The sequence below is a fragment of the Lampetra fluviatilis genome, chromosome 11, assembly GCF_964198595.1.
Source record: "Lampetra fluviatilis chromosome 11, kcLamFluv1.1, whole genome shotgun sequence".
NCBI lineage: Eukaryota > Metazoa > Chordata > Hyperoartia > Petromyzontiformes > Petromyzontidae > Lampetra > Lampetra fluviatilis.
Window position 1 is genome coordinate 2,906,030 of NC_136285.1, and position 27,918 is coordinate 2,933,947.

General features: G+C 44.6%; 1 protein-coding gene across 2 annotated transcripts in view; it reads right to left on the bottom strand.

Moving 5' to 3' along the window:
- LOC144934731 (glutamate receptor-interacting protein 1-like) overlaps window positions 1-27,918 on the bottom strand; it is a 272,140-nt gene that overhangs the window by 195,919 nt on the left and 48,303 nt on the right. For both annotated transcript variants that reach the window (XM_078860808.1, XM_078860807.1), the window contains exon 3: window positions 12,577-12,712. In XM_078860808.1, the coding sequence (XP_078716934.1) occupies window positions 12,577-12,712 (136 nt within the window). The remainder of the gene's footprint in view (window positions 1-12,576; window positions 12,713-27,918) is intronic.

Consider the following 27,918-nt stretch of genomic DNA (forward strand, 5'->3'; position numbering starts at 1 on the left):
GCCGCTGTGTGTGTCTCTCCTCTGCTAATGGATTCACTAATCAGTCCGCGCTGTGTAAGAAAATTGCTTCCACGTTATTATTTCCAGCCAATCGCAGCTCGGCGCTGGAAAATCGTTTCATTGCACAGTATACTCACGTATCTATTTTCACCTGCTCGATAACGTTTAAAATCTCAATTCTTTTCGGCACCTGTTTATCTTAATACATTTTATTTAGCCCCAGGTCTTTCCTGACAAAAAAAAACCTCATGCCCCAAACGGGCTCTTACCTCGTGGAAAAAAAATACCTCGCACGCAATAAGTAACTGGCAATGCTTATTTTGTACAAAATATTGTTGATAAATCTCCGACGAGTTTTTTGGGTTGTAGTGTGCGGAGCAAAAATGTCGGACATCGATGCCGAGCCTCGTACGGCAAGTCCCGAAACCACACGCCATCGAGCTGGACAGCGCCGGTGCCAAAACCAAACAAAGTCGAAGTCATTAATGTCACGCAAATTAGTTTTCTTCTCCGTAACAATAGCAAGAACGCACTGCTGGGGCTGTCGGGTGATTAACACGATCGTGTACCCGACTGGAAATGTTCAATTGGTGTTTAATTTGACTGCATTTGATTCGGTCTACTATCAGAAATCGAAATTGTCTGGTAATGTTTAAGTCTTGTCGATGAAGATAAAATCCTCACACAGGGGCAGCATGCTGTCAGGATCGGGTAATTAAATAAATTATATTTCTGAACTCAACGGCAGACCGAACATCACATCGTGTGAGGAAACAGCCATTGTAAGATAGCACCACGGATAGTTCTTGAGTCAACTGAATAGGTTTCTCGTATTCATTGATTTTTCACATCAACAGTTGCAAGCCCAGCCATTGCCATGACATACTCTTTGGGTCTTAATAATTATATAATAATGATATATAAATTATAAATATTTTTCTAAAATAATAATTATTTTTCTATCTACGTGACTTTACCGAAAGACCCAAAGAGTATGAATTCCTGCAGTCACGAAAGCTTTGCCATGACGATTGAATAAAACCAACGCATTACATCATTAACTTTGAGCCCTGAGTTCCGTGTGAAAATGCCTTGGAAAAAAAAAACAAAGCCTCACCTATAGCATTTCGATACGCTATCACGTTCCGGTAACATATACGATACTTTGATTATTTATTGCAAGTGAGGTCATATTCCTAATGCACGAAATTCCCGAGTGTCAAAATGTATCTGATCGACAACCGTTCGAAGCCTGCAATGGGTAGGGCCTGGCACTACACTAGTATTCTATGAATCTCAAGCAAGCGGTATATTTTGGCTTTCATGGCCAAACACCAAAGGGAGGAAGTAAAGCTCTGACTTTAAACATTTGTGTGCCCAGACCCAGACACACCCACCATGACAAACAGCGTCCCCCCCAAAAATATATAAAAGTCTGACGGCATTTACTGGCCGTTTGAGAAGCATCGTTGAGCGAGCACCTGTGAAGGCCGGCACGGCACACGGCGAAACGACATTGTATGCTCAACCTCACCAGCCGCCTAGGGTCTCATTGATGCTGACATTCAGACACCGCCACTCATTTTAGGCCAATTCAAACTACGGGAGGGCAAAACCAAGTTGAGCCAACGGTGCTAACTGGTGCTGTGTGTATTACTTGAAATGCATGAATTCTAGTAACAGTACGTACAGTATATTCAGTGTTTCAATTGTTGTATGTAGTGTATAATGCACTGTCTATAATATTTGACAATGAATCAAACACAGCAAATGTTTTTGTTGCGCACATGGTGCCGATTGCCAGATTGGTTACAGACTTTGGAGCGGTTTTGCCGGATCTACCAGGGACCGCAGGATAACTTTGGAAGCAGCCGGATAATCGTGCACCAGATAATCGATAGTTAACTGTAATTAATTCACACGTTCCCAGCAAATACACGGCCATATGTCGCTTGTGGGAAGAGTCCTGGTGGGCACGAGCCTGTGTCAACAAATGTTTACCTGACAGCGTTGAATATCGTGACAACAGAGAGCCAACTATACTCTTTGGCTCTTTCGGTAAAGTCACGTAGGTATAAAATAAAGTAAATCACGACGTTTCGATTGCAACACAAGCAATCATCATCAGGTGGGAAAACCACAGCAAAATGTTTTTTTTGCGCACGACAGCAAAACATTTTTTGCACACTACAGCAAAAAAAATATTGCTGTGGTTTTCCCACCTGATGATGATTGCTTGTGTTGAAATCGAAACGTCGTGATTTATTTAATTTTATACCCACGTGACTTTACCGAAAGAACCAAAGAGTATAGATTCCTGCAGTCACGAAAGCTTCAAATCTCGATAGAGAGCCAACTCTCATTTCCAGGAACAACATCGAATCAACTATGGGGGCGGTTAGACGGCCCAGTGGTAACGCGCTCTCCACTTGTTGCAGAGGTTCACGGTTCGGATCCAGTGGCTGCCTGATTAATACCACGGGTGTAATAACCATAGGAATGATGATAAGAATAATACTCCACACCGTCTGCTCACAGTGTGGGCGTTATGATCCGCCCTGACGTCATCGCCAAGGGAAGGGCATCGTGTGCCGGCGTCACCGTCAGAATTTGCCAAAATTAGAAAAACACCCACACATTACTCAATTTGGATAGTTACACCACAATCATCATCCCCGAATGGCCGACTAACACATCCAGATCACTCGCAAATGAGACTATCCCGGCATCTTGAGTTTACACCTGGTAAAACGAAATAGACTTTAACTTGAACTGATAAATAATCCCAAGTAAAGTATTCATGTATGTTATTAAGATTTACACTATGAGATCTCTTTTACCAGTGGCAAAATATAATAGTAGGTTTTTACCCTTTTAACTGGTACAAAACTGACACCTTTATTCAAGGCATCATGTTTGCAATGACCACAACACAAGTAGTCAAAAAAGCAAACAAAAAGAAGCAACTCTGATAAGGATGATAATATGCACTGTCCTTGAAGTTGATTGGCCCACACCCGAGACGGCTTTCTTTAGAGCCTAGTCCCCATTGGTGTAGGGCCAGATGACACCAGAAGGCGTACAACTCAAACACAGTGCAATATCAGAGTATTGAGAGCTCGGGGTAAGCATTTACACTATGAGATCTCTTTTACCAGTGGCAAAATATAATAGTAGGTTTTTACCCTTTTAACTGGTACAAAACTGACACCTTTATTCAAGGCATCATGTTTGCAATGACCACAACACAAATAGTCAAAAAAGCAAACAAAAAGAAGCAACTCTGATAAGGATGATAATATGCACTGTCCTTGAAGTTGATTGGCCCACACCCGAGACGGCTTTCTTTAGAGCCTAGTCCCCATTGGTGTAGGGCCAGATGACACCAGAAGGCGTACAACTCAAACACAGTGCAATATCAGAGTATTGAGAGCTCGGGGTAAGCATTTACACTATGAGATCTCTTTTACCAGTGGCAAAATATAATAGTAGGTTTTTACCCTTTTAACTGGTACAAAACTGACACCTTTATTCAAGGCATCATGTTTGCAATGACCACAACACAAGTAGTCAAAAAAGCAAACAAAAAGAAGCAACTCTGATAAGGATGATAATATGCACTGTCCTTGAAGTTGATTGGCCCACACCCGAGACGGCTTTCTTTAGAGCCTAGTCCCCATTGGTGTAGGGCCAGATGACACCAGAAGGCGTACAACTCAAACACAGTGCAATATCAGAGTATTGAGAGCTCGGGGTAAGCATTTACACTATGAGATCTCTTTTACCAGTGGCAAAATATAATAGTAGGTTTTTACCCTTTTAACTGGTACAAAAAAAAACCTACTATTATATTTTGCCACTGGTAAAAGAGATCTCATAGTGTAAATGCTTACCCCGAGCTCTCAATACTCTGATATTGCACTGTGTTTGAGTTGTACGCCTTCTGGTGTCATCTGGCCCTACACCAATGGGGACTAGGCTCTAAAGAAAGCCGTCTCGGGTGTGGGCCAATCAACTTCAAGGACAGTGCATATTATCATCCTTATCAGAGTTGCTTCTTTTTGTTTGCTTTTTTGACTACTTGTGTTGTGGTCATTGCAAACATGATGCCTTGAATAAAGGTGTCAGTTTTGTACCAGTTAAAAGGGTAAAAACCTACTATTATATTTTGCCACTGGTAAAAGAGATCTCATAGTGTAAATGCTTACCCCGAGCTCTCAATACTCTGATATTGCACTGTGTTTGAGTTGTACGCATTCTGGTGTCATCTGGCCCTACACCAATGGGGACTAGGCTCTAAAGAAAGCCGTCTCGGGTGTGGGCCAATCAACTTCAAGGACAATGCATATTATCATCCTTATCAGAGTTGCTTCTTTTTGTTTGCTTTTTTGACTACTTGTGTTGTGGTCATTGCAAACATGATGCCTTGAATAAAGGTGTCAGTTTTGTACCAGTTAAAAGGGTAAAAACCTACTATTATATGTTATTAAGCCCTGGGTTAAGAAGCAATGTTCCAGAACATTTCTCAAAGATCCCTTGAAAAGAGACTCTTGGTCGTTGGGTCATTGCGGTCATCTCTGTCTCGTTATCTGTAAAACATTTCACTTGTGGGTTTTTATTTACAATTGTGCAGTTGGCATTTAGGCAGCTGGGGAAAAAGGGGAGTTCCTGTTACCTTACTAAATCCCCTTAACTCCTGAGTTCTGGTATTTGTTATCAACTGTTTAGTTTTTCAATTTATGCCAGTGATGGTTCTTGCAACGTTTATTCTTGCATTAAAGTAGTATCTCCGCAAGATAACCGCTGCTGCTGTTGACTTCACACAAACTGATACTATTTTATCAACCCCAGTGGGATTGATGAGCCAGTTTGACGGCCAACCGGAATTTGTATTTGCAAGAGGTGCACTTTGCCACGGCGTGACCTGGCCAGCCGTTTACCGCATGTGCAAACGTTACGGTAGCAATTCACGAGAAACAAGTGCTATTACTCATATACCAATCTGCAGAAGGGGAAACGCCTACATTCCCAGCTTAAATACCGCAGGAGTGATCTGCAAAACAAAGAGAAAATTTAAAGTTTGTCTCAGCCGCGAACAGCAATTTAACATGTTCCCCCATTGGCTCGGCTTTCCGGTTTATCTCTGACGCTCCTGTGCTCTTTGCTGTTTCCCAAGGAACCGTGGAGTACACAGCAGCAGCGCACACATTACCAGCGAACCAGCACCATCGCACCTGCCTGAAAAGTTCCGTAAATACGTTTTCTGGCAGGAATAACCACGGGATGGAGATACTTTTCATGTGCGGACACCTCCCGGTGTCTCGCGGACCGCGCAAGTCAGGGTTAATCCGGGTATTGTAAGCTGGGTCGTTGGGAGGAACACACATCGTAAATTTCTGTCTGTGCCATGGATGGAATTATAATGATGTGTAATGGCGGCATTTATGGGTGCTTTCATTGTTAACTTGGCAAATCATTCTCTTAAATGCTCGGAATATGCTTATGGGTGCTGAATACAGATGAGTTAACTCTCCACCAACCAAAAGAGAGTCAAGCGGCATCGTGAACTATACGGTGGCGGTCACTCAGCGGCAGGCTTTTGACCATGACGTGAGCCAAACCGTGCGACCTGAACGCTGTAAGATGGCACGCTTTAGGTGGAGGTGGGAATGGCGGCTAAATACCAACACAGGGCAATGACCACCCATTGAATTCTGGCAACCGTATCACAGCCGGTCCAGGGTTAAAGCTATTAGTCTCCTCTGAAATGCAAACTGCAAACAAAAATGCTTCTGTTCCAATTTAAATGAAGACACACATGCACATGCAGCACCACAACACTGCTCACTACGAACCCGTGAATTCATCATTGTTAATCATAAAACATCCTTTGGCCAAGTGGGAATTACAGCATAGAAATGCTAAATTATCTTTTTTTACCAATTCCAAACTCATCGCCGTTATGTTTGCTCTTATCCAAACCGAAGCCCGGCTCCTCCTCAAACATAATCGCCGAGACATTGAGGTCATTTCAGACCATCAGGCCACCTGGATCTGAGCCTGCATATGCAGCTCTCTCTCTCTGTCTACTCGTCTTCTTTTCCAAAGCACGGGCTCTTAAGAGGTGGCATCCTCCTGCTTTTAATCCGGCTCTCACGTTACATCCCCCCACCCGCCCCTGCCCCCCCCGTTGCGTGAATGCTGCCGTGTGGTTGTAAAGACGGCGGTGGTTTCCACTTTAATGTGTCGCATGTGACAGGGCCCTGGGTGCTATGGAGATGTGTCAAGCAGCCCCTTGTTATACGTGGCGCACAGATGGTCTCGCCCGGTGTGTGTGTGTGCCTTCCGCAAGCTGTTTTGCTCGGGACCTTCCAATGCAATCACCGCCCATAAACGGATACCCCTGGGCTCGCTCACATTACACGCATACCTTTTACTGTTGGCGTCAAAAAAAGAGGGTGGCAATTTTGGGCGCTCCATTAAGGTCCTCAAGGATACAGTGGTGACCAACTTCACGTCTCAATCCTATAAGTACAACGAAGATGACACAGGCATCACCAATAAGCGTGTGCCATTCCTTTGCATCGACCAACCAGAGGGACATCTTAATGCGCCTCCGTAACGCGAGCGCTCACCCACACTTGCGTTGGTGAACACACGAGCGGGACGAACGCATGAATGAGTACAATCTGGCGATGGGAGTCGTGGCATGTCCTCTCACGTACACGGCGAGGTGAGAGCAATAGCGGAATGCATGATCGACGAGCGCAGATCATCGCGTCACTCTTTTAGCAGGGTCATTAAGATGAATACCACGTGGTGAGGCTGCACCACTCGATGGGATATCAACAGTGGCTATCCTACAAAAAGACTGCTCACTGCAATAGGAGTCTGGAATTCCCATCACTTGTTCGGGACTGCCGTGTACGAGTGTGTGTGGTGATGAGTGGGGAGCAGTAGTGTAGCAGTAAGCGCGCCGCACGACGAACCCGATCAGCCGATATCGATTCTGACTCACGGCCAACACCAGTGACGATTGTATGAACTGGCCCTGGGCCTCCCCTAGGTCGAACCAGCCTCAAAAGAGTACCTGCTGCAGTGTGTAAACATCGCTACTGGAGAGACGAAGGCGGTCGGGTGCAGTGCTGGCCACCTACCCCCTCGTGTGCCGTGCCGGCCTTTATCAGAACTTGCCCCAAGAGTCTGTTCAAGGCTACACGGGGGATCTTTATCTTTGGCAGGCGAGCCGTGCCCGTTGCGTGTGAACGCACGAGGACCCTTTCACCTTTGTCACGCATTTGCAACAAGTGCTTCGGAAAAGCAGCATTTTACATTCTGATGGGCATAGTGCGGGATGAGGGGGGCGTGGGCGGGGTGGGCCCTCTAATCCACGACAAGAGGTTACCGAGCGCTCACAATCTGTCGGCGCGCGGCGATTTAGCGGCGGGGAACACGTGGGGGGGGGGGGGGGGTGGCTCGGCGAGCTCCGGCCCCGAGCGCGCGATGAAAGCTCGACGCGGGGAAGACAAATTGCAGAGCCGCTCGGGCGCGCGAGCCACGGCCACCGCCGCCCGATTGTGTGATGGAGCACAGCAGGGTGGCACAGCCACGAGAGCACAACAACAGTTGTCTTGCAGGGCGGGCGGGCGGGCGGGGTTGAGAGGGAACCTATTACTCCGGCTTCCAATTTGTTTTCCCCGACCGCGAGGAGCTCGCGGCGCGTTGGCCTGGATGAATAACATCGCGTGGGCACGTGTGGGCTTCCGGGGAGGTGTACTCGAGCAGTGTAAATGCAAGGGCTTACTGGCACCTCCTGTGCGTTTCTCTGGAGATGACAAAGTGCCACCCAGTTTCGAAGAATCGGACTGCGCGCTGATTGCTGGACATGGACGTTCAAATGCGAACGTCTGCGCTGTGCGTGAGCTTTTGCAGTGGAGGCTCATTGCTACTGGCTAGTTAGTGGAGGTACTTACACCGCTTTCGCATCAGTGTTTCAACGGATGTGAATGGTTTGAATCACCAATAAAATAGTCAGGCTGGGCGCCCAATATTTATACTCGAGCCGATATTGATTAGATCAGAAATGGTTGGAAATGCCCAAAAAATATCGGAAAACAAAACGTGTAAATATTTATTTAATTGAAAAAATACTTTATTGAAATAAAATATAATTAGAGCAATTGTTTTGGTGGTGTAGGGCCCCAATGGCCCACCTCCCAGAAGTCACCGCCGGTGACCTCAGGGAGCTACCGGCAAGCAGAGCCATTGGCCACCCCTTCCACCTGGTCCATCTTGTGAATTGAACTCCCCGGGTGTCCCAGGCTCTCACCTGGTCAAAAGAAAACGAACTCGAACCAATACAAAATAAGTCATAAATGCCCCCTACCAGCAGGATATAAATCACAGTCTTTCACTTCAAAACCGTCAACTAAGAACAAGACTAAGATCTATGCTTAACTTTGCATAAACCGGTACACTAAGTTTTAATCTCTAAATGTGGCTTAAACTGTATTGGAAAAGCTTACACCTACAGACTGCATATATGTTAGAAATTTAGATGAGTCCCAAACTGAAAATAAGGACTCAAGCCGAAGGTCAGATATTAAGCTCAGTAAAAATAACAAGACTCTAGATGTGCAATACGGCTTTTAAAACCTCATCTATGCTTTGAATAAGGCATTTTTTGTAAACGTTCATTGTAACAATTTTTTTTAACACAGCCCACATCATGGCTACATACTCTGCATTTAAATGTCAGTATCTCTCGTCAGTGGGAATGGAAGACCGTTATGTGAAAAGTGAATTGAACAATGTTAAATCAAGCGCAAAAATTATCACGATTCAAAGCTTGAAAACGCTAAACATAATTGCGGGAGTGTTTCGGAAACCTAAAACATTCGACACGCTATTCTCCAAATATGTTCAAGAGGTGTTCATTAAGCATTCTTGTAGAAAAATCACAGCAATTATTGAACTTTCGAAAATGTGAGTTAATAATTAATTAGTATGAAATCATGCGTGTTTCAACAAATGTTTATTTATAAATGTTTATATTTAAAATCCATCTGTGCAAGAAGCAACACTGCGCAGTATTTGCATTGTGTCATTAACAGGGTTCAGGGGCAATCCCTATTGCAATGTAGAGATACATATAGAGGCGCAGCCCTGCAATTGCTGTGCTCACGCCACTGCTGGCAGCAATGGCCCTCCACTGGAGGGAGCTTTAGAGAAGCCACTATCGACATGGAATTTAGGCACACCGCTTTGAAGAGGTGTGAATACCTACACTTGACCTCACCGCACACAACCTACTGGCTAGACAAGACGCCGGAGGGCATTCATGAACCTTTGCACCATTGTTTCAACTGCAATACCTCACTGGTAGATGGAACCAGACACCTCTGGATTGCAAATGCAGTGCGCTGACCGTTAAACGACGTCAGCTTTCCTTCTCTGGCAACGCTCACATTTAATGTTCAACAGCCCACAACACTCAAGAGTCTTTGCATTCCTTAGAGATGATCACATTTACCCTCAATGGTCCCAGAGATGGTCCTTATCATCAATTATAAGCCTCGGTAAACTCGAAGATTGCACGCAAGCGGTGAACGTGTGGTTTGCACGAAACGAAATGCTGCTTAATCCAGAAAGATCAAGAGGTTCTGCTGGTTGGCACTCACGCTCAGGCAGAAAAAAAAATAGTGAGTGGATCCAGGTGTGGCGGTCATGGACTACAGGATTCAGTTTTCTATTCATCTAAAGAGCATTGGCACAATAGTCGACCAGAATATGTCAATTTGATCACCACGTGCAAAATATGGTCAGATCCTGCAATTTTAATATCAGGGCTCTACGACACATTCGGCCACTATTAATTGGTGACATAGCCAACACGGTGGCATGTGTCATCGTATCGACAAGGCTCAATTATTCCAACTCACTACTCTACGGGACGTCTGGAAAAAAACATTACCAAGCTGCAGCGTGTACAAAATTGTCTGTCATGTATCATGACGGGTATTGTAAGATCCGACCGTGTCCATCCAGTGCTCGCCGAGCTGCATTGGTTTCCGGTTGCCGGACGAATACATAAGGTCGCACTCATTACACACAAAGTGCTTGCCACAAATGAACCACAGTACCTTGCTGATTTTGTCAGGGAACATAAACCATCACACGAACTCCGGTCACCCTCGAGCGGCCATCGAACAAAGACGGTCACCGCATCGCGCGCCTTCAAATGTGCTTCTGCGGCCGTCTGGAATGCTCTTCTTTCTGACAGTAGGAAGCCACCAAAGCTTTACACTTTTAAATCTAGATGAAAACTCATTCAGAACTGCTTTTTGTGTTTCGTTTCTTGTTCTTCCCCCGCACCTCCAATTAGTATGGTTGGCTACGTACGGTGCGGGAGAAGTCCAACATACGTATCCCCTTTGCGATTCCCTTGCGCTATAAGAATGTACTAATCAAACTTAATTTGGAGCTTTCGTGACTGCAGGAATTACTCTTTGGTTCTTTCGGTAAAGTCACGTATAAAGAGAAAATAATAAATTAAATAATAGCATACGACGTTTCGATTGCAACACAAGCAATCATCATCAGGTATAAATGAAAGAGAAAACAAACCTAGTATACTTAGAAATATAATGCAATACAACACAGAGAGTCGACTAACATAACAGTCAACACCCTACCTGGTTGATTACGTTCTTCCAGAGAATGCTAAAATTTTAAAGGGCATTAAAAATTTCAAATTTAGCATTCTCTGGAAAAACGTAATCAACCAGGTAGGGTGTTGACTGTTATGTTAGCCGACTCTCTGTGTTGTATTGCATTATATTTCTAAGTTCACTATGTTTGTTTTCTCTTTCATTTATACCTGATGATGATTGCTTGTGTTGCAATCGAAACGTCGTATGCTATTATTTAATTTATTATTTTCTCTTTATACGTGACTTTACCGAAAGGAACCAAAGAATAATGTACTAATACTCAAGCCCAAGATGCAAAACATTGCATTTTAGACCCCTACGGAGGACTAAAGTTTTACATCGTCGTGAAGTTAAATTTTAATTTGTGGAGGTCACCCTCGGAGTAAGAAATGTAAGCTGTTTACAAATTATGCAGATGCCCATCAGCAACGAACTTTTACGACTCCAGCAAACACGAAGCATGTAATGCAAATTATTTAATAAATCACTTGTCAGCGTGCAAAGAGTATTTTAAACATCGTCAATGTGCATAAAGCAGCAACAAAAAATAGGCGACATTTTCAGAATGTTAATTAATTCACATTTAAACCACAACACTAAGTTTTAACTGCAGCACGCTCCATATTTCAAACCAAGGCAGATACCCATTGTTTTGGCAGAACATTTTCATCTCCCAATCTTAGGCAGATAAACGGAACAATGTGGCCTCGATTCCTATGAGCTCCAGCATAAAGCTACCTTTAACTTCTTAGAATTATTTGGTGACGCTGAGAAATTATTCGGTGATACTGAGAAATTATTCAGTGATGCTGCGTTGGCCACCAGTTGTGCATGAGCGCCAGTCACAAGAAAAATCAGCACGCCCGTCAACAACAACAATGCCTTAAAAGAAGAAAATATATATGCAATCCGCGACGTTTCGGGCATTGGCCCTTCTTCACAGCACATAACTTCGGCCAATATACTAAAATGATGAAAGAAAAAAAGAGAATTGGCTTTACCCTTTTGATACTGGCAAAAAAGGGTTCCACAGATAGGCCGTGAAGGGCATTACGCACCCTCACTTTTCAAGGGTAAGCCTTTGCACCCTTGCTCACAGCTCCCGAGTTCACTCCGACTCGATGGAGAAGTGTCATAAGGAACCCTCCTGAGCACCCTATAAGATTAGACGATTCAAATCTAGAATCAAATCTAGAATTACAATTTTTAGATTTGATTAAACTAGCAAGTTGGCGGTTCTCGGCCCAGTCATAAAGAAACTTGGTGGGGGGGGGATTTCTGCGAGTGTACGTATATATTAGAGATAGCCATACCGCAAACGCGACTCTCACAGAGCCCTGTCGTGTTGGGTGAGAGCCCTCGTGTAGCGGCTCCAGGCCTATGCCGGCGAGGTCCCTTATTGTGGCTATCCCCTGCCACAGTGACAGCAACACGGAAGTGGCATCAACTCACAACCCGCGGCTGCATTAGCACGGCTGCAATCAGGCGCAACTGTGCAATTGCTTGCTCGCTCGAGCCACTGAGATCTAGAGGGCATTAGAGAGTATTAGGCCTACTCTTCCGCACTGATGTCTGATAGGAGGTGGGCGTGCCCACGCTTTACTCCACCACACGCAACGTGTCGATCAACGAACTGCTGTATCCATTTACACCGCTGGGTGGACAAAAACGTGCCCCTTTGATTTAACTGCCGCTCCGAGAGCTGGAATCAAACCGGTGACCTCTGGATTAGAAAGTCAAGTTCACTAACCGTTCCACCGTGGCGTTTGCCTACAACCATCACACAAATTGGTGAAATACATTTTAAAATTGCACGCTTTGTTGAGAACGCACGGAAAATGACCAAATAAGCAGGAGTACATACTTCGCTGCCACGCCTCCGGCACGGAGGCTGGAGACACGGGGTTTGGAGTCTTTGTCTGCTCCGCCGGACACGGTGAGACCCAGCGAAGAGCCTTCCTTCTTCACCAGCTCCACGGTCACCGTGCCTTTGCAATCCTCTGCAGGCCAAAATCAAATTAAACCATCAGCACATTCGGCATTCACATGGTGTTCTTATTGTGGCGGCGCAATCACGACGGTGCTGTCTTCCATAGGCGCAGCCTGCAGTCGTTTTGCTGTCAGGGATGACACTGCTCTGTACCGAGCAATTTGAACTGTGTCGCCAGGAGACACAGCCAAGTCTGTTCCGAATAATGTCGCGGGAACTTTAACGTCCACTGTTAAGTGGGCCGCGCGGTACGGTTCTACGGTTAATGCCCTCATGGTATTAACCAGGGGCTTGAACCGTGGACCTCCGCAGCAAGCTGCAAATGCGTCACTTCTCAACCTTGTCACAGATAGACGGGGAAGGATGTCCCCACATTTATCCATCCCCTCTCTCACCCTCTCTCCCAATTGCTTTCTAACCATCTTCCACTGCTGCGCTATCTCATGAAACACATTTTCTCCATTAACAGAATTCACATAAATCATGCGACACATCCCTGCAGCTCTCATCTTTTTAGATACCTACCTAGGCTGACAAAAATTTGACATTGCATTAATGACAGAAAAAATGACTTTAAATTGATTTTCAAGAATGTTCCCAGAGAGCTCGAGTGGCTTCATGCACATGCTTCACTGGGGGGTAGTAGGTTACCACTGTGGCAAGATGTAAACTAGCTCGCCTGGTATACAGGAGGTGGTGGGTTTGATCCTGATCCCGACCCTGACGCCTGCTGTATATTTGGATTTGCATGTTCTTCCCGTGGTCGCGTGGATTTTTCTATGGGTCCTCCGGTCTTTCCCTCCACATTTAGAAACATGCGTTTAGAGTATTTTGCTGCAGGTAATTTCCATATGACGGAAAGCCACTTTGTTGAGCTATCATTTGTGATAGCCAGGTCGCTTCTGAAAAGCGCTTCATAGCTCAGTGGGCCTTATCTGGTAAAATAAAATAAAAGTTTAATAGTTTAGTTAAAATGGGGATATTATCCATGATCCAAATTTTCTGGTTAATTCAATAAATAAAAAACGAAGCTAGTTATACAATTTGGGGATAATCTGGGAACAAAAATTTTGGGGTCAATCCGAAAATGTGGAAGTGACATCACTTCCATCGTGTCACTTCCATTCTTTACCATCATCATCATCACGATCCATGGGAAGATTGGCCGTAGGTGTCCCCTGCACATTGTCATTTGTTTCCACTTTCTGCTATTTGTGCCAATACGCTCAAGCAGTGTTATGTAACTTACCTTTAATAATCATGAACACAAACATATTTAAAAGTGAAAATATCGATGCACGATTAAATACTTGGCTACTATACGGTACTGTATACGCACGTAAAGAAGAGTGCTCACGTTGCAAATGGTGCAGCAGTCAGAGGCTGACAGGGCAGGAGAGCGGTGTCGCGTGGGGGACAACTCAACCATGACCCACGCCGCTCCAACGCCTCACCACGGATAGTCAGTAGCGAGCTACGGCCACCAATACTTTAGCGCAACCCCGTGAATACTTAAAACATAACCCCACTAATACTGAAAACACAATGCTGCAAACAGCACAACAATCAATTCGACGTGCATAAGGAAAACCGCGATTATTGGACCCCCGAATATTAAGGGTTTGCTGTATAAACTACTTGTGTGTGAAATGTATCACTCTTAACTAGGTCCTAGCACACCACCGTTGCACAAGAATAATTTTCCGTTCTATTATGTAACACAAACAATTTAAGAAAAACAATCCCACAGACTAAGAAACACGGTAAAGATGCACAGTAAAACGAATACAAGCTTCGAACACAAATGACGTGTGTGGACAGGTCCGCATGCTATTCAGAACGCTCGTACACACACACACATTCTGCGAGCGTGTTTACGCCTTGGGCATCCTCCAGACTTCCTCGCAAAATTGTAAAACCACTTATGAAGGAAGGCTTTCCCATACTTTGAAGGTTAGTCAATATTTACAGATTTTTCTCACTGTTACTCTCGCATGACTCGCGTGCTACGGAAGCCGAATGCTTTGTAACCAGACAATATGACGTTGGTACTTACTTGCAATTGTTCATAATGCTTTGGTAAAAGTGGGCATGTGAAAACTACCAACCTGCCTAAGTACCCACACCCATTCACCTACCGACCTCATCTCACCAACCTGCCCCCGACAAAATTCTGAAACCTACCTTCTGTACATATTTACCTAATTACAACCAACATTCGTAAAGAACCTACTAATAATAATGTCCATAAAAAAATGTGTTTCATGAAGAAAAAAATGACGCACTGGCCTGTCGGACCATGGGTAATAAAATAATGAATTAATTAATAGGAAAAAGGAATGAGAGATGTTAAATGCCAGAAACTAAATCAAATTTAGATGCATCAGCCTCGGAGACCAATGATCTTTTTCCCCAGCAACTTTTGTTCGGGCAAAAAACTGGTTTTGGTTTCTCTGAGTCTCATCAGCAGCGTGTGTGGCCTGTTAAAGCAATGCTGCAGGGTTGCCTGATGTCATATGTAAGAGCTCTCCATGAACACTGTAAAGTCCGTTAAGCTTAGAATGCATGAAGCAATTATGCCCTGCACAGACCAATTGTGAGTACCGTAACTATGAAGAACTAAACAATGGTCAGTCTCATTGCACAAACATAACATGTTTATGTGTATTCTTGGTTCTTTCGGTAAAGTCACGTAGAAGGGAAACAATACAAATGTAGTGGTGATACGCGCTGGGTGTATACGTTGTGTGCCAGCGCGTATGTACGGGTGTGTGTGTGGTGACGCGCGCTGACGGGGAGGAGCAGGCGTCAGTGCGCGGGTGGGGGTAGTGCTGCTGATTGGCTGTGTGCCGGTGATGCGCTGAGAGGGAGTGATCGGGGGGCAGCGCGGTGTGATTGGTCGGGGAGTGGAAACACGCGCTGGGGGGAAAATGGATCGTAGAGATAGCGCGTGGTGATTGGGTAACTGAGGAGCGGTGCCGACGTTGAGGTCCGCATCCGCTCCGTCTCCCGGGAGGAAGAGATATATAAGGTGATGCACAGAGGAGTAGAGGGCAGAAGTGGAACCATCTAAGAATGAAGACGAAGGTGCAGAGATAGAGCCCGGAGAGGAGAGTAATGGAGAGTAGAGGAGAGTAAGGTATAAGTGTGTAGCCAGAGAGAGAGAACGGTCTACACGAGCTGAGTAATGTATAGTGTGTAGCCAGAGAGAGAGAAAGGTCTACACGAGCTGAGTAATGTATAGTGTGTAGCCAGAGAGAGAGAAAGGTCTACACGAGCTGAGCGATGTATAGTGTGTAGCCAGAGAGAGAGAAAGGTCTACACGAGCCGAGTATGCATACGGTGTAGCCAGAGAGAGAGAAAGGTCTACACGAGCCGAGTATGCATACGGTGTAGCCAGAGAGAGATGTAAAGTCTACACGAGACGAGTAAAGAGTGTAGCAGAGGCGTAAGGTCTACACGCGACGAGTGAAGAGTGTAGCAGAGGCGCAGAGTCTACACGAGACGAGAGAAGAGTGTAGCCGAGGCGCGGAGTCTACACGAGGCACAGAGAGCCAGCAGCACAGAATCTACGAGAGTCAAGAGAAGCGTAGGGCGGAGAGAAGAGGTCACGAGTTGTACCGTTGTATGGTGACCGCATTGTGAAGAAGAGAGGCCACGCGTTGTATCGTTACAAGTCAAGATTTAATAAAAGAAGTGTGTTCCCGTCAAGGAGTTTCCTGCCGTCATTTTCCAATACTTCACAAATATAAAGCAATCAAATTCTCACGACGTTTCGACTGCAACACAAGCAATCATCATCGGGTGTGTCATCATTGCTGTGTTTTTCACACCTGATGATGATTGCTTGTGTTGCAGTCGAAACGTCGTGAGAATTTTATTGTTGTATATTTTTATTATTTTATTGTTTCCCTTCTACGTGACTTTACCGAAAGAACCAAGAATATGAATCCCTGCAGCCACGAAAGCTTTAAATAAAACATGTTTATGTGTATCAGCAAAAAAGTATTTCCAGACCAAAAATAGTATTTCAAGAGTAAGCTTTTTTTAAAATTAATTACTACACCATTTCCAACGATTTGCCAAGGCAGCGCATAACTTTATAAATATTTCTGCACTACAAGGCCCCATGCCTTTCGGCTCGGACATGTGTTTCTGCATCTCGACGGCTCTCTGTCTCTCTGAGAGCAACAAAGATAGAAACAGAAACAGAAAGATGCACAGAGACACACAATGATAGACGCACACAAAGACGCAAAAATATCCCTTTACGGACTTTTGGGGCAAGTGCTGTTCACAAGCACCTATGAAGGCTGGCACGGTACATGAGGTTGGTGGGTGGCCAGCACCACGCCCGGCCGCCTTTTTGTCTCTCTAGTGGCGATGTTTTACACACCGCACCAGGTCGGGGAGGCCCAGGACGACTGGCTCAGATAATCATCACTTGGTGTTGGCTGTGAGTGGGAATCGAACTCCGGTCGCCAGGTTCGTAGTGCGGTGCACTAACCAATGCGCCACCGCAACCCCCCACACAGACACGGAACAGACACATACTTGGTGGGAACATCAGGCACTTGTTCAACGGGCTGTTGATGAGCATATGCTGCTGGGATAAAAAAAACAGCCTATCACTTTACATCAGCTTTCAAAGGTTCTTGCACAGTGGAAGTTTAAATATATAAAGCGCCTGACAATTATACCCTCATGATAAAAATAAAACATTCAAATGATTTAATCTATTAACTCATCACTGATATGTCAAATATATAACCGAAAGCAATTATGGTCACCCACACATGGGATTGTTTGTTAATCAGCCAATTATACGAACAGGAAAAAAAATTGAAGGAATTAAAACCAATACAGTTTCTTATTCAATTACAGAGTTGAGAATTTCCACCACAATTTTGACGTCAATATTAATTAACGGCGACATCGCAAATTTTCAACCACAAGGACAATCACAACGTTCAGAGATTATGCTTTAATCGTCACTTAAATACGTATAAGAAGCAAAGGGCCGATTGAAAATCCAGCACACGCATTTGATATATGACCGTTCCGGAGATAAGACGGCACAACTCCTGCCGCTAAAAACCTTTCCGCTGCAAAAAAGAAATATCGGGATGATTGAGTGCCGTGCATGCCGAGAGAAATCACGGCGACGATGAACGCATTTGTTTAATACTTAACGATGTTTAAAATTGTGTTTTGTAACTTGTGCAAAGCTTCGATGGGCCGGCGCTGGGTCGTGCTGCGACGGCTGCGTCGTCGCGTGCCAGAGCAAAGTTCGAGTGCGTCGAAGATAATGCTCGGTAATAAGTTATTACAATTGTTTGTGCTTTCATGTTTGTTGTGTACTTGATGATATTAAATACTGAAAACGAGCCCACCACAAGCACGCAGGCGCGTACCAGGTCTGTATACTATTTATATTATACTGTGAAACTGAGTGAAAGCTATGTATTTCTTCCATAATACAGATTTATTTTGGGGGGTTAGATCGCACAAATATATAAATGTGTCGTTTAACTGCCACCACCCGACACAGCCAAATACTAAGGGTTGTCACGTAAATAGAACATGCCAATTCGTTACTAGTACAGCAGACCGGTGTGTTGGAGAGCAAGGCCACAACATTTACAATCTGAGTACGATGTTTCGCCAGTACAGTAGAACCTCGGAGATCGAACGCACCAGAACTCGAACAAATAGGTGTTCGAACGACATTTCCGAACATTTTTTGCCCCGGAAACCAAACGAAATTCGGAGGTCGAACGGGCAATCGCGACTTGAAAGAACCTGTACGGCTGAGACGCGTATGGCCAGCGTGCATGACGCTTGCCCAGACAAAGGGGACTCCCCTTCCAAACAATAACACCACCACCTCCTCCTCCTCACCAGCTTCCACTCAAGCCATCAACTCTCCTTACTACAGGTAAAGTGAAGTTCAATGTTAATTTATTTCATTTATTCCATATATTTATTCATTTATTTAATTTATGTATTGTGTTTCTTGTTTTTTTATATGATTTTATGCATGTAATTACTGTAAATTTCGTGTAAAAATGCTTTATAATGATAGATTTCTTGTGTCTGGAACCAATTAATGTCATTTACATTAATTCTTATGGGGAAAATTAATTCGGTGTTCGAACAAATCGGTGTTCGAATGGCCTTCTGGAACGAATTAAGTTCGATCTCCGGGGAACCACTGTAATTACAACCAGCTTCATCAGGCGACAGCCAGATTTGTGGAGAAATCTTCCTATTTCGTTCCTTAAATAGAGGGGCAGATGTGATGACGTCACTTGTGAGCCCTTCTTTAGAGAAGTTGGGAGGGGGATTAATGAATGCATATAAATCACAATGGGTATCCATTCCCACAATGTGGCTGTGTCGAGTAGTGGCGGGTTTAACGACACATTTATATATGTATGCGATCTAACCCAAAAAAATTCTGTTATGGATGATATTGATCGTGAAAGCGTGTTAAACAAATGTATTTATTGCGGCGGTGTCGAAATACTCGCATGCAGTATTACTCGTAAGCGCATCAGGTGACGCTCATCTCCATATATGCACCCTGACCTTGAAGTGGAAATTACACATTCCTATGGTGGGGCCAGTCTCTCCATAGGACGACCAATTTTGATTTCTCACAATGTGGAACTCATTTTACCGACCTCTTGAGATGACCGCTCTGATTTGACGAACAAGTGCAATGGAATGTTTTTCTTGGCCAGAAGTCCGATTGCTGCGTGGGGTTAGCTGCTCAAATCTGCATGCTCCCATCTCGAAACTAAACAAAAGTCTTTTTAGTTTACCAGGTAAGGCCCACTGAGCTGTGTAGCTCTTTTTCAGAAGTGACCTGGCTATCACAAATGATAGCTCAACTAAGTAGCTCATTGTCACGTGGGAATTTACTGCAGCAAAATACTCTAAACGCGTGATGTTGATTCTAAATGTGGAGGGAAAGATTGGAGGACCTGGAGAAAAATACACACGACCACGGGGAGAACCTGTAAACTCCAAATATACAGCAGCCGTCAGGGTCGGGATCGAACCCACGCCCTCCTGCATACCAGACGATGTAGTTATTTATTTGGCTAACAATCGAAGATAGATGGTCACTGCATCACGTGCTTTCAGATGCGCTTCTGCGGCCGTCTAGAACGCTCCTCCTTCCAATACTAGGAAGCCACCGGAGCTATGTGCATTTAAATCTAGATCGAAAACGAATTTATTTAGAACAGCTTTTTGTGTTTAGTTTGTCCTTCCCCTGCACCTCCGATTAGCGTAGTTGGCTATGTACGGTGTGAAACTAGTTCAACATACAAATACATACATCTCACCACCCTCGGTCTCCCTCAGGCTCCTTCTGCCGGGCACCAGTGGCATCTCCACAGCCGTTCGTGTTGCACCTTCTTTGTTTCTTCTCAACACCACGTGTTGAAACCTCCCTTACCTGCTCACTTCCTCATTGATCTTGAGATATTCTCAGCATCATACAAAGATCCCCTGAATAGCCTTTAACAGACTGTTGGGGCAAGTGCTGTTAGCGTGCACCTATGAAGGCTGAAATGGCACATGAGAGGGAGGATAGCCTGCACAACGCCAGCCACCTTTGGCTACGCAGTACTGATGTTTTACATACGCATTAGGTACTCATTTAAGACTGGGTTAACCTAGGGGATGCTCAGAACCGGTTCAGATATCTGTCTGTTATTGCTCGTGAGTGGGAATTGTGCTAACCACTACCCCTTCCCACTGGTCATACAAAGATCTCCCATATAGCATTAAACATACTGTTTGGGCAAGTCCTGTTAGCGGACACCTATGAAGACTGGCATGGCACGCGAGGGGGTGGGTGGTCAACACCACATCCAGCCGCCTCTATTTCCCCAGTGGTGATTTTTACGCACTGCACCAGGGACTTATTTTAGGCTGAGTCGACCTAGGAGCCATACAACAAAGACAACGATTCCCTGTACAGCCTAAACAGACTTTTGTGGCAAGTGGTGTAAGCGAGCACCTATGAAGGCCAGCATGGCACACGAGGGGGGGGGGGGTGACCAGCATGATGGTAGATGATTTATATATGTACAATGAGGGAAAAAAGTATTTGATCCCCTGCTGATTTTGTACGTTTGCCCACTGACAAAGAAATGATCAGTCTATAATTTTTATGGTAGGTTAATTTGAACAGTGAGAGACAGAATAACAACAACAAAATCCAGAAAAACGCATGTCAAAAATGTTATAAATTGATTTGCATTTTAATGAGGAAAATAAGTATTTGACCCCCTCTCAAACAGAAAGATTTCTGGCTCCCAGGTGTCTTTAATACAGGTAACAAGCTGAGATTAGAAGAGCACTCAATCAATCAGATTCCAAACTCTCCACCATGGCTAAGACCAACGAGCTCTCCAAGGATGTCAGGGACAAGATTGTAGACCTACATAAGGCTGGAATGGGCTACAAGACCATCGCCAAGCAGCTTGGTGAGAAGGTGACAACAGTTGGTGCGATTATTTGCAAATGGAAGAAACACGAAATAACTGTCAATCTCCCTCGGCCTGGGGCTCCATGCAAGATCTCACCTCGTGGAGTTGCAATGATCATGAGAACGGTGAGGAATCAGCCCAAAACTACACGGGAGGATCTTGTCAATGATCTCAAGGCAGCTGGGACCATAGTCACCAAGAAAACAGTTGGTAACACACTACACCGTGAAGGACTGAAATCCTGCAGCGCCCGCAAGGTCCCCCTGCTCAAGAAAGCACATATACATGCCCGTCTGAAGTTTGCCAATGATTCAAAGGACAACTGGATGAAAGTGTTGTGGTCAGATGAGACCAAAATGGAGCTCTTTGGCATCAACTCAACTCGCCGTGTTTGGAGGAATGCTGCCTATGACCCCAAGAATACCATCCCCACCGTCAAACATAGAGGTGGAAACATTATGCTTTGGGGGTGTTTTTCTGCTAAGGGGACAGGACAACTTCACCACATCAAAGGGACGATGGACGGGGCCATGTACCATAAAATCTTGGGTGAGAACCTCCTTCCCTCAGCCAGGGCATTGAAAATGGGTCGTGGATGGGTATTCCAGCATGACAATGACCCAAAACACACGGCCAAGGCAACAAAGGAGTGGCTCAAGAAGAAGCACATTAAGGTCCTGGAGTGGCCTAGCCAGTCTCCAGACCTTAATCCCATAGAAAATCTGTGGAGGGAGCTGAAGGTTCGAGTTGCCAAACGTCAGCCTTGAAACCTTAATGACTTGGAGTAGATCTGCAAAGAGGAGTGGGACAGAATCCCTCCTGAGATGTGTGCAAACCTGGTGGCCAACTACAAGAAACGTCTGACCTCTGTGATTGCCAACAAGGATTTTGCCACCAAGTACAAAGTCATGTTTTGTAGAGGGGTCAAATACTTATTTCCCTCATTAAAATGCAAATAAATTTATAACATTTTTGACATGCGTTTTTCTGGATTTTGTTGTTGTTATTCTGTCTCTCACTGTTCAAATAAAACTACCATTAAAATTATAGACTGATCATTTATTTGTCAGTGGGCAAACGTACAAAATCAGCAGGGGGTCAAATACTTTTATCCCTCACTGTATATGTTATGGACACACGAGATATATTCAGAGGGAGCCCCCCTGGTGTATACTGTTTGCAGACGACATTGTGCTATGCGGTGAAAGCAGAGGGGTAGTGGAAGATTATTTGAAGATCTGGGTGCAAAATATTGAAGGGAATGGGTTGAGGATCAGTCGGACAAAGACTGAGAATATGGTGGCAAATTTCGGTGCCAATAATGCAGGAGGATTGCAAATTGGAAGTGACCAGTTAATGAAGACTAATGCGTTTAAGTACTTGGGTGCAATGATGCGTGCTGATGGATCACTAGAAGGAGAGATTGTGAACAAGAACAAGGGCTGGATGGCTGAAATGGCGAGAGATGACTGGTGTGGTGTGCGATAAGAGGGTCCCAGTTTGGATGAAAGGAAAAGTGTACAAGACGGTGGTGAGGCCGGTGCTGTTGTATGGGGCCGAGTGCTGGGGTACAAGACAAAGGGAGGACCAAGCTATGGCAGTCACAGAGATGAGGATGTTGCGGTGGATGTTGGGTTCAACAAGGAAGGACAGGTTGAGAAATGAAGAAGTGAGAGGAAGACTCAAGGTGATAGAAATCACAGAGAAGATGATAGAGAGAAAAGGATTGGTGTGGTTCAGTCATGTGGAGAGACAGCAGGAAAATGATGTGGGTCAGAAGGTTCAAGTGATCCAAGTAGAAGGAAAGAGATCAAGAGAAAGGCAGAAAAATAGGTTGGGCGATGCGGTGCGATCAGACATGGTGGCCCGGGGAGCGGAAAGGGAGATGGCGCAGGGAAGGGCAGCGTGGAGGAGGTTGGCAAGGACAGTGGACTCCACATGAGTGGGGCAAATGCATTGAAGAAGATTCCTTATTTTTCTAAATACATTTCATAAATGGGATTGTTTCTAATTGTTGATTCATGCGTAACCATGCAATTTTAGCCTCATCGATGGATGTTATGGGTGGTCGCAACTTCGGTCCAAATTAAATAACAGCACGTATATAATTAATGTTTGTTTCCCCTTTCAGGACAGCGCTACTCACACGAGGTTTTGTGAGCTCTTGCTATTCAGCACTTGTGCAACGCTGCCAACCGGAATATCGCGGCAACAAAAACGTTTGTTTGGAATTGTCAACTCATTATACTCACGAAATAATCTGCGCAGGCTCAAGCAATTGAGGCGAAGTGCCGCTGCAGTTCATTCTGCGCACTCGGTGGGTTTCCACGCGGCGCCGGCTGTTCATTAACATGCACAGTGGGAGCAAGGGGTTCACCAGCGTACGCTCAAAGCCCCATTATTGTGCATCGAGCGATCAGGTGTGTTAATTGATCCAGAAGTGGCATTCGTCTGTTACTACTTAACACAGTTTACTCCTGCTATCCGTAATCATAAAAGTCACTTACCCCTGGCTGCTATGTTTGAATATTTTAGCACGAGTAAATGTATTTCGCACGATGGCAAACCTCCAAGATATTTTACGGTGTTTTCAAGTGCATATTCATTGCCTTTGTGTGTGCGCACATGTGCGTCTGGAGTTACAGTTGGTCAGAAATGGTTTTATCACTGCGGTTAAGGCACTGCGCTACAACTGCAGTGAATTGGGCTGAATTTCTGGCCATTTGCAAACAGCAGCACCTACCTGACTTGGGCCTTCTTCTTTAGGGTTAACTTGGCCTCAGTGGTGTAACAAGTGTGGGGGCACCCCCCAGTGGCCAAAGCTACGAGTTGGGGCCCCCTTGACAAACACCATGAGATGCGTTTTCAACAACAGTGTCAAATAACTAAAACGTATGTAATGATGTGATGAGGAAAAAGGAGCCCGCGATATATAATTGCCTAGGTGCGACCGTGCGAGACAAATCAAATATTGGTGGGGCCCCACTTGACTGATTGCCGCACCCCCTATGCTGATAATGTAGTCACTCTGCCACTGCTTCGCCTGAACCGTGCATCACCGAGACATCGGTTGGCAGCTCTGACTGAAAACGAATTTCTTTAAGAACCACTTTTTGTGGTTAGTTTGTTGTCCTTCCCCCGCACGTCCGATTTGCAAGGTTGGTGACATACGGTGCGAAAGAAGTTCAACTATAGCAGCATATAGTACGGGGTAGATCCGTGTGATGTAAGGAAAAAGTTTAGCTGGAGGCATATTATATTTTTTGCGACGTAGAATTGTAATGTATGACTTACTGTTAGTAGCTCAGCTTATTGGAGAGTATATTTAGTATATTGATGATATTGATGTAGTTTATATTTTAGTTTTTTACGTGGTGGTTTGGCTGCTGCAGCTCCTTACTATTAAAATTCCTTCCCTTTATTACTGCTAACCCTACCTCCTCCCTTTGTTGCTGCTAATCCTACATAATGCACGGGCATAATATGACTTTGAGACCCCCCCCACCTCCTACGCATTCCACAAGTAGTGACTAATCCCATATCTGCATTTTCCTTAAATATGCTAAATTCCTATGTTGATATGCAAATTCATTTGTCAAGGCGCCCTTCCTCCCCTAACCCAGCTTAAATATACGCTGCCAAGCTTGGTGGTGTTCATTCAGACGCTGTCTTTCCGACAGACCTGTTCTTCACCTGAGGACGGCTGCTTGCGTTGTGGCCAAAACGTCGTGAGAATTGTATTTTATTATGTTTTATTTTTATTATTTTATTATTTCCCTTCTACGTGACTTTACCGAAAGAACCAAGAAGATGAATCCCTGCAGTCACGAAAGCTTTAAATCGAAATTTAAGTTCAACATACCTACGTTCATCGTTCACAGCAGGTCAACAATGGTTCACTTTTTCAAAGACTGGCCCCGACCATAAGAATGTGGAATTTCCACCGATAATTCAGGGCCCGTGCTTATTTACAGTTTCTGTGAGTTTCTTTTTTTGTGAACTGGTATTTTACTCAATGTAGTTACACAATCATGTGGTGGCCAGCGCAGGGCAGCAACATCCATTGTTGTACTGCACTTCTATGGCACTTGTTCCTTTGCTTGCCTTCAAAAAACCGCAACTGACCAGCATGGTCAAAACATCCCCACCCTTCCCATGATCCGCACAGACTGTGGAGGCCCTCATCCAGAGGTGGTGGATTGGCAAGGCTGCACACGTGTATACACGAAGTCGACCCTGCTTCATGTAGGCCAAACAACATGTTTTAACATGTAGTCACTGACCTACAATATTCTGTCAGACTTCAGGCTCTCGAGAAGAGCCTGAGGCTGCTCGCAGTATGTGTGAGGCATAGCGCCGCGGTGGCGAGATGTCAACTACCTCGCCTGGTGTGGAGGTGGTCGTGGATTCGATCCCAACCCTGACGATGCCTGCTGTATATTTGGAGTTTGCGTGTTCTCCCTTTGGTCGTTTGGATTTTTCTCCGGATCCTCCGGTTTTTCCCTCCACATTTAGAAAACATGCATTTAGAGTCTTTGGCCGCAAGACATTTCCACGTAGTAAGCCACTTCGTCGAGCTATCATTTGTGGCTCCTTAAATTTTACTATATAGCTCAGTGGGTCTTAGCTGGTAAATAATAAAATAAATATATCTTATTCTCAGAATTAATCAGAGTACCTGCAGTATTTCCAGCTGATTATATTAAAATATTTCAGTCAGAAACATTTTAATTGCTGGGCGACAGGCCTTCCCAAGTCGCTGCCATCTCTCACAATCCACATAGCATATGCACATGAGCTGATTTTACCACTCTTGGATTCGTTATATCTCTTGGCTGTCACTCGTCTTGACCACAGGACATCACCCCCAGCAGTCGATTGATCGCGGCTGATGATGATGATGATGAAACACTTACATTGTTAATATTTCGCGTTTAAAACGTGCACTGCTTTTACGCGAAACAATATTTAACCAAGGCCATTTCACCTAATTACTAAACAATCGTCACGTCCGGGAACGTCCTCTGAGAAGGCGGGAGCGACGAAGCGAGCTCGAGTGCAGGTGCTGAGGGGGATTGTTGCACCACAGCAGCACTGGAATGAACATGGCTGATGATAATGACCAATGAGATAATTTTTCCCTTCCCACCACCACCAAGGGCTTGCCTAGAATTTCTGCCCAGTGAAGTGAGTGCCGACCCAGGGTGAATCACGAGGCCGTAGAGGGGGGCAGGGTAGGGAGGAGGCATGGAGGGTTTTGCTGTTTATTGTGCTGTGTCAGAGCCAGCCTCATCTCCATGACATTTTGTCTCAAGAAGACACAGGATATATGATTGGCACGGGAGCAGAATGTAAATCGTGTACTCCACGGCTGCATTGTAATTTATTGCGTAAATATTACACTGCGCTTGTACATAAATCTCTCACTATTATGACTGGGTTTTGGATATAAATAAATAAGTACTGGGTTTGTTCAATTGCTCAAAGAAAATGAACACTCCATCCGCGTTGTTTGGCGAATGCCACTTACCCACAATGTCAGGCCACCCAGTGACATTGGATTCACAGCCGGCCACACCTTGCCGATGGTGAGGATCGGTAAAATACAATCCAGTTGCACGCCAGCTTAGCGATTTCGTCAGAAAAATCTAGCGACTTTGGGTTTCCCGAGTGATAAACATTTTGCCAAAGCGACCCGTGGCCATTCTAGAGACCTTGTGACATGAGGACATTACTGAACGTATACTCATGAGCAATTGCAGGTAACTTGTACCAGTTTAGGGTCTTGTTTACTTTTTAATACAAAGTCTAGGGTGCATTGCTGACGGCTTTGGAAGGTCTATCAAGCGACATCCTGCAAAGTTCGTGAGGTTTACTTCGCGATTTTACTCTCTTAATAATAAATTGTTGTATTATGATTAATCGTACATTAATAATAACATTAATCAAATGAAGAGATGGCAACACTTGAAGAGAATTTCCTGAGAAATATGAACCCAGTTGGCTCATCAGGCTGCAGACTAAACAACGAAATCACTGAACCCGGTATTCTGCTGAAGAAGCGCTAAAACCTCTTTTGGAATTTCACCCACGCCCTACTCATTAAAGTCGATCGCTAAGTTTTCCCTAAACATGCATATTTTATGACAACTTACTGACCAAATTATGTTGTTCATACAGTTTTTGTTGAGGAATACAGTAGAACCTCTGGTCACGACCATAATTCGTTCCGTAACTTTGGTCGCAACCCGATTTGGTCGTGACTCGAACCTAATTTCCCCATTGGATTGTATGTAAATACGATTAATCCGTTCCAGACACCTACGAACTGTATATAAATATTGTTTTTAAAATATTTTTAAGCACAAAAATAGTTAATTATGCCATAGAATTCACAATGTAATAGTAAACTAAATGTAAAAACATTGAATAACACTGAGAAAACCTTGAACAACAAAGAAAACTAACATTGCAGCGTCAAGGTTTAGAATCGTTAAACAAGATGATTGTTTCGTCTGCTACATCAGTCGGTCGATTCTGAGAGAGAGAGAGAATATTCGTATGAGCTATTCATGTTTCTATTGAAAGTAAGTTAACAGTAATATTTGGGTACAGTATTGTTTTTGGAAGCATTCACCGTAATATCGTGTGAACGTTTACTTCACCGCATCATCGTATGAATGATGCGAGAAGAGATTAACGGGTTCTT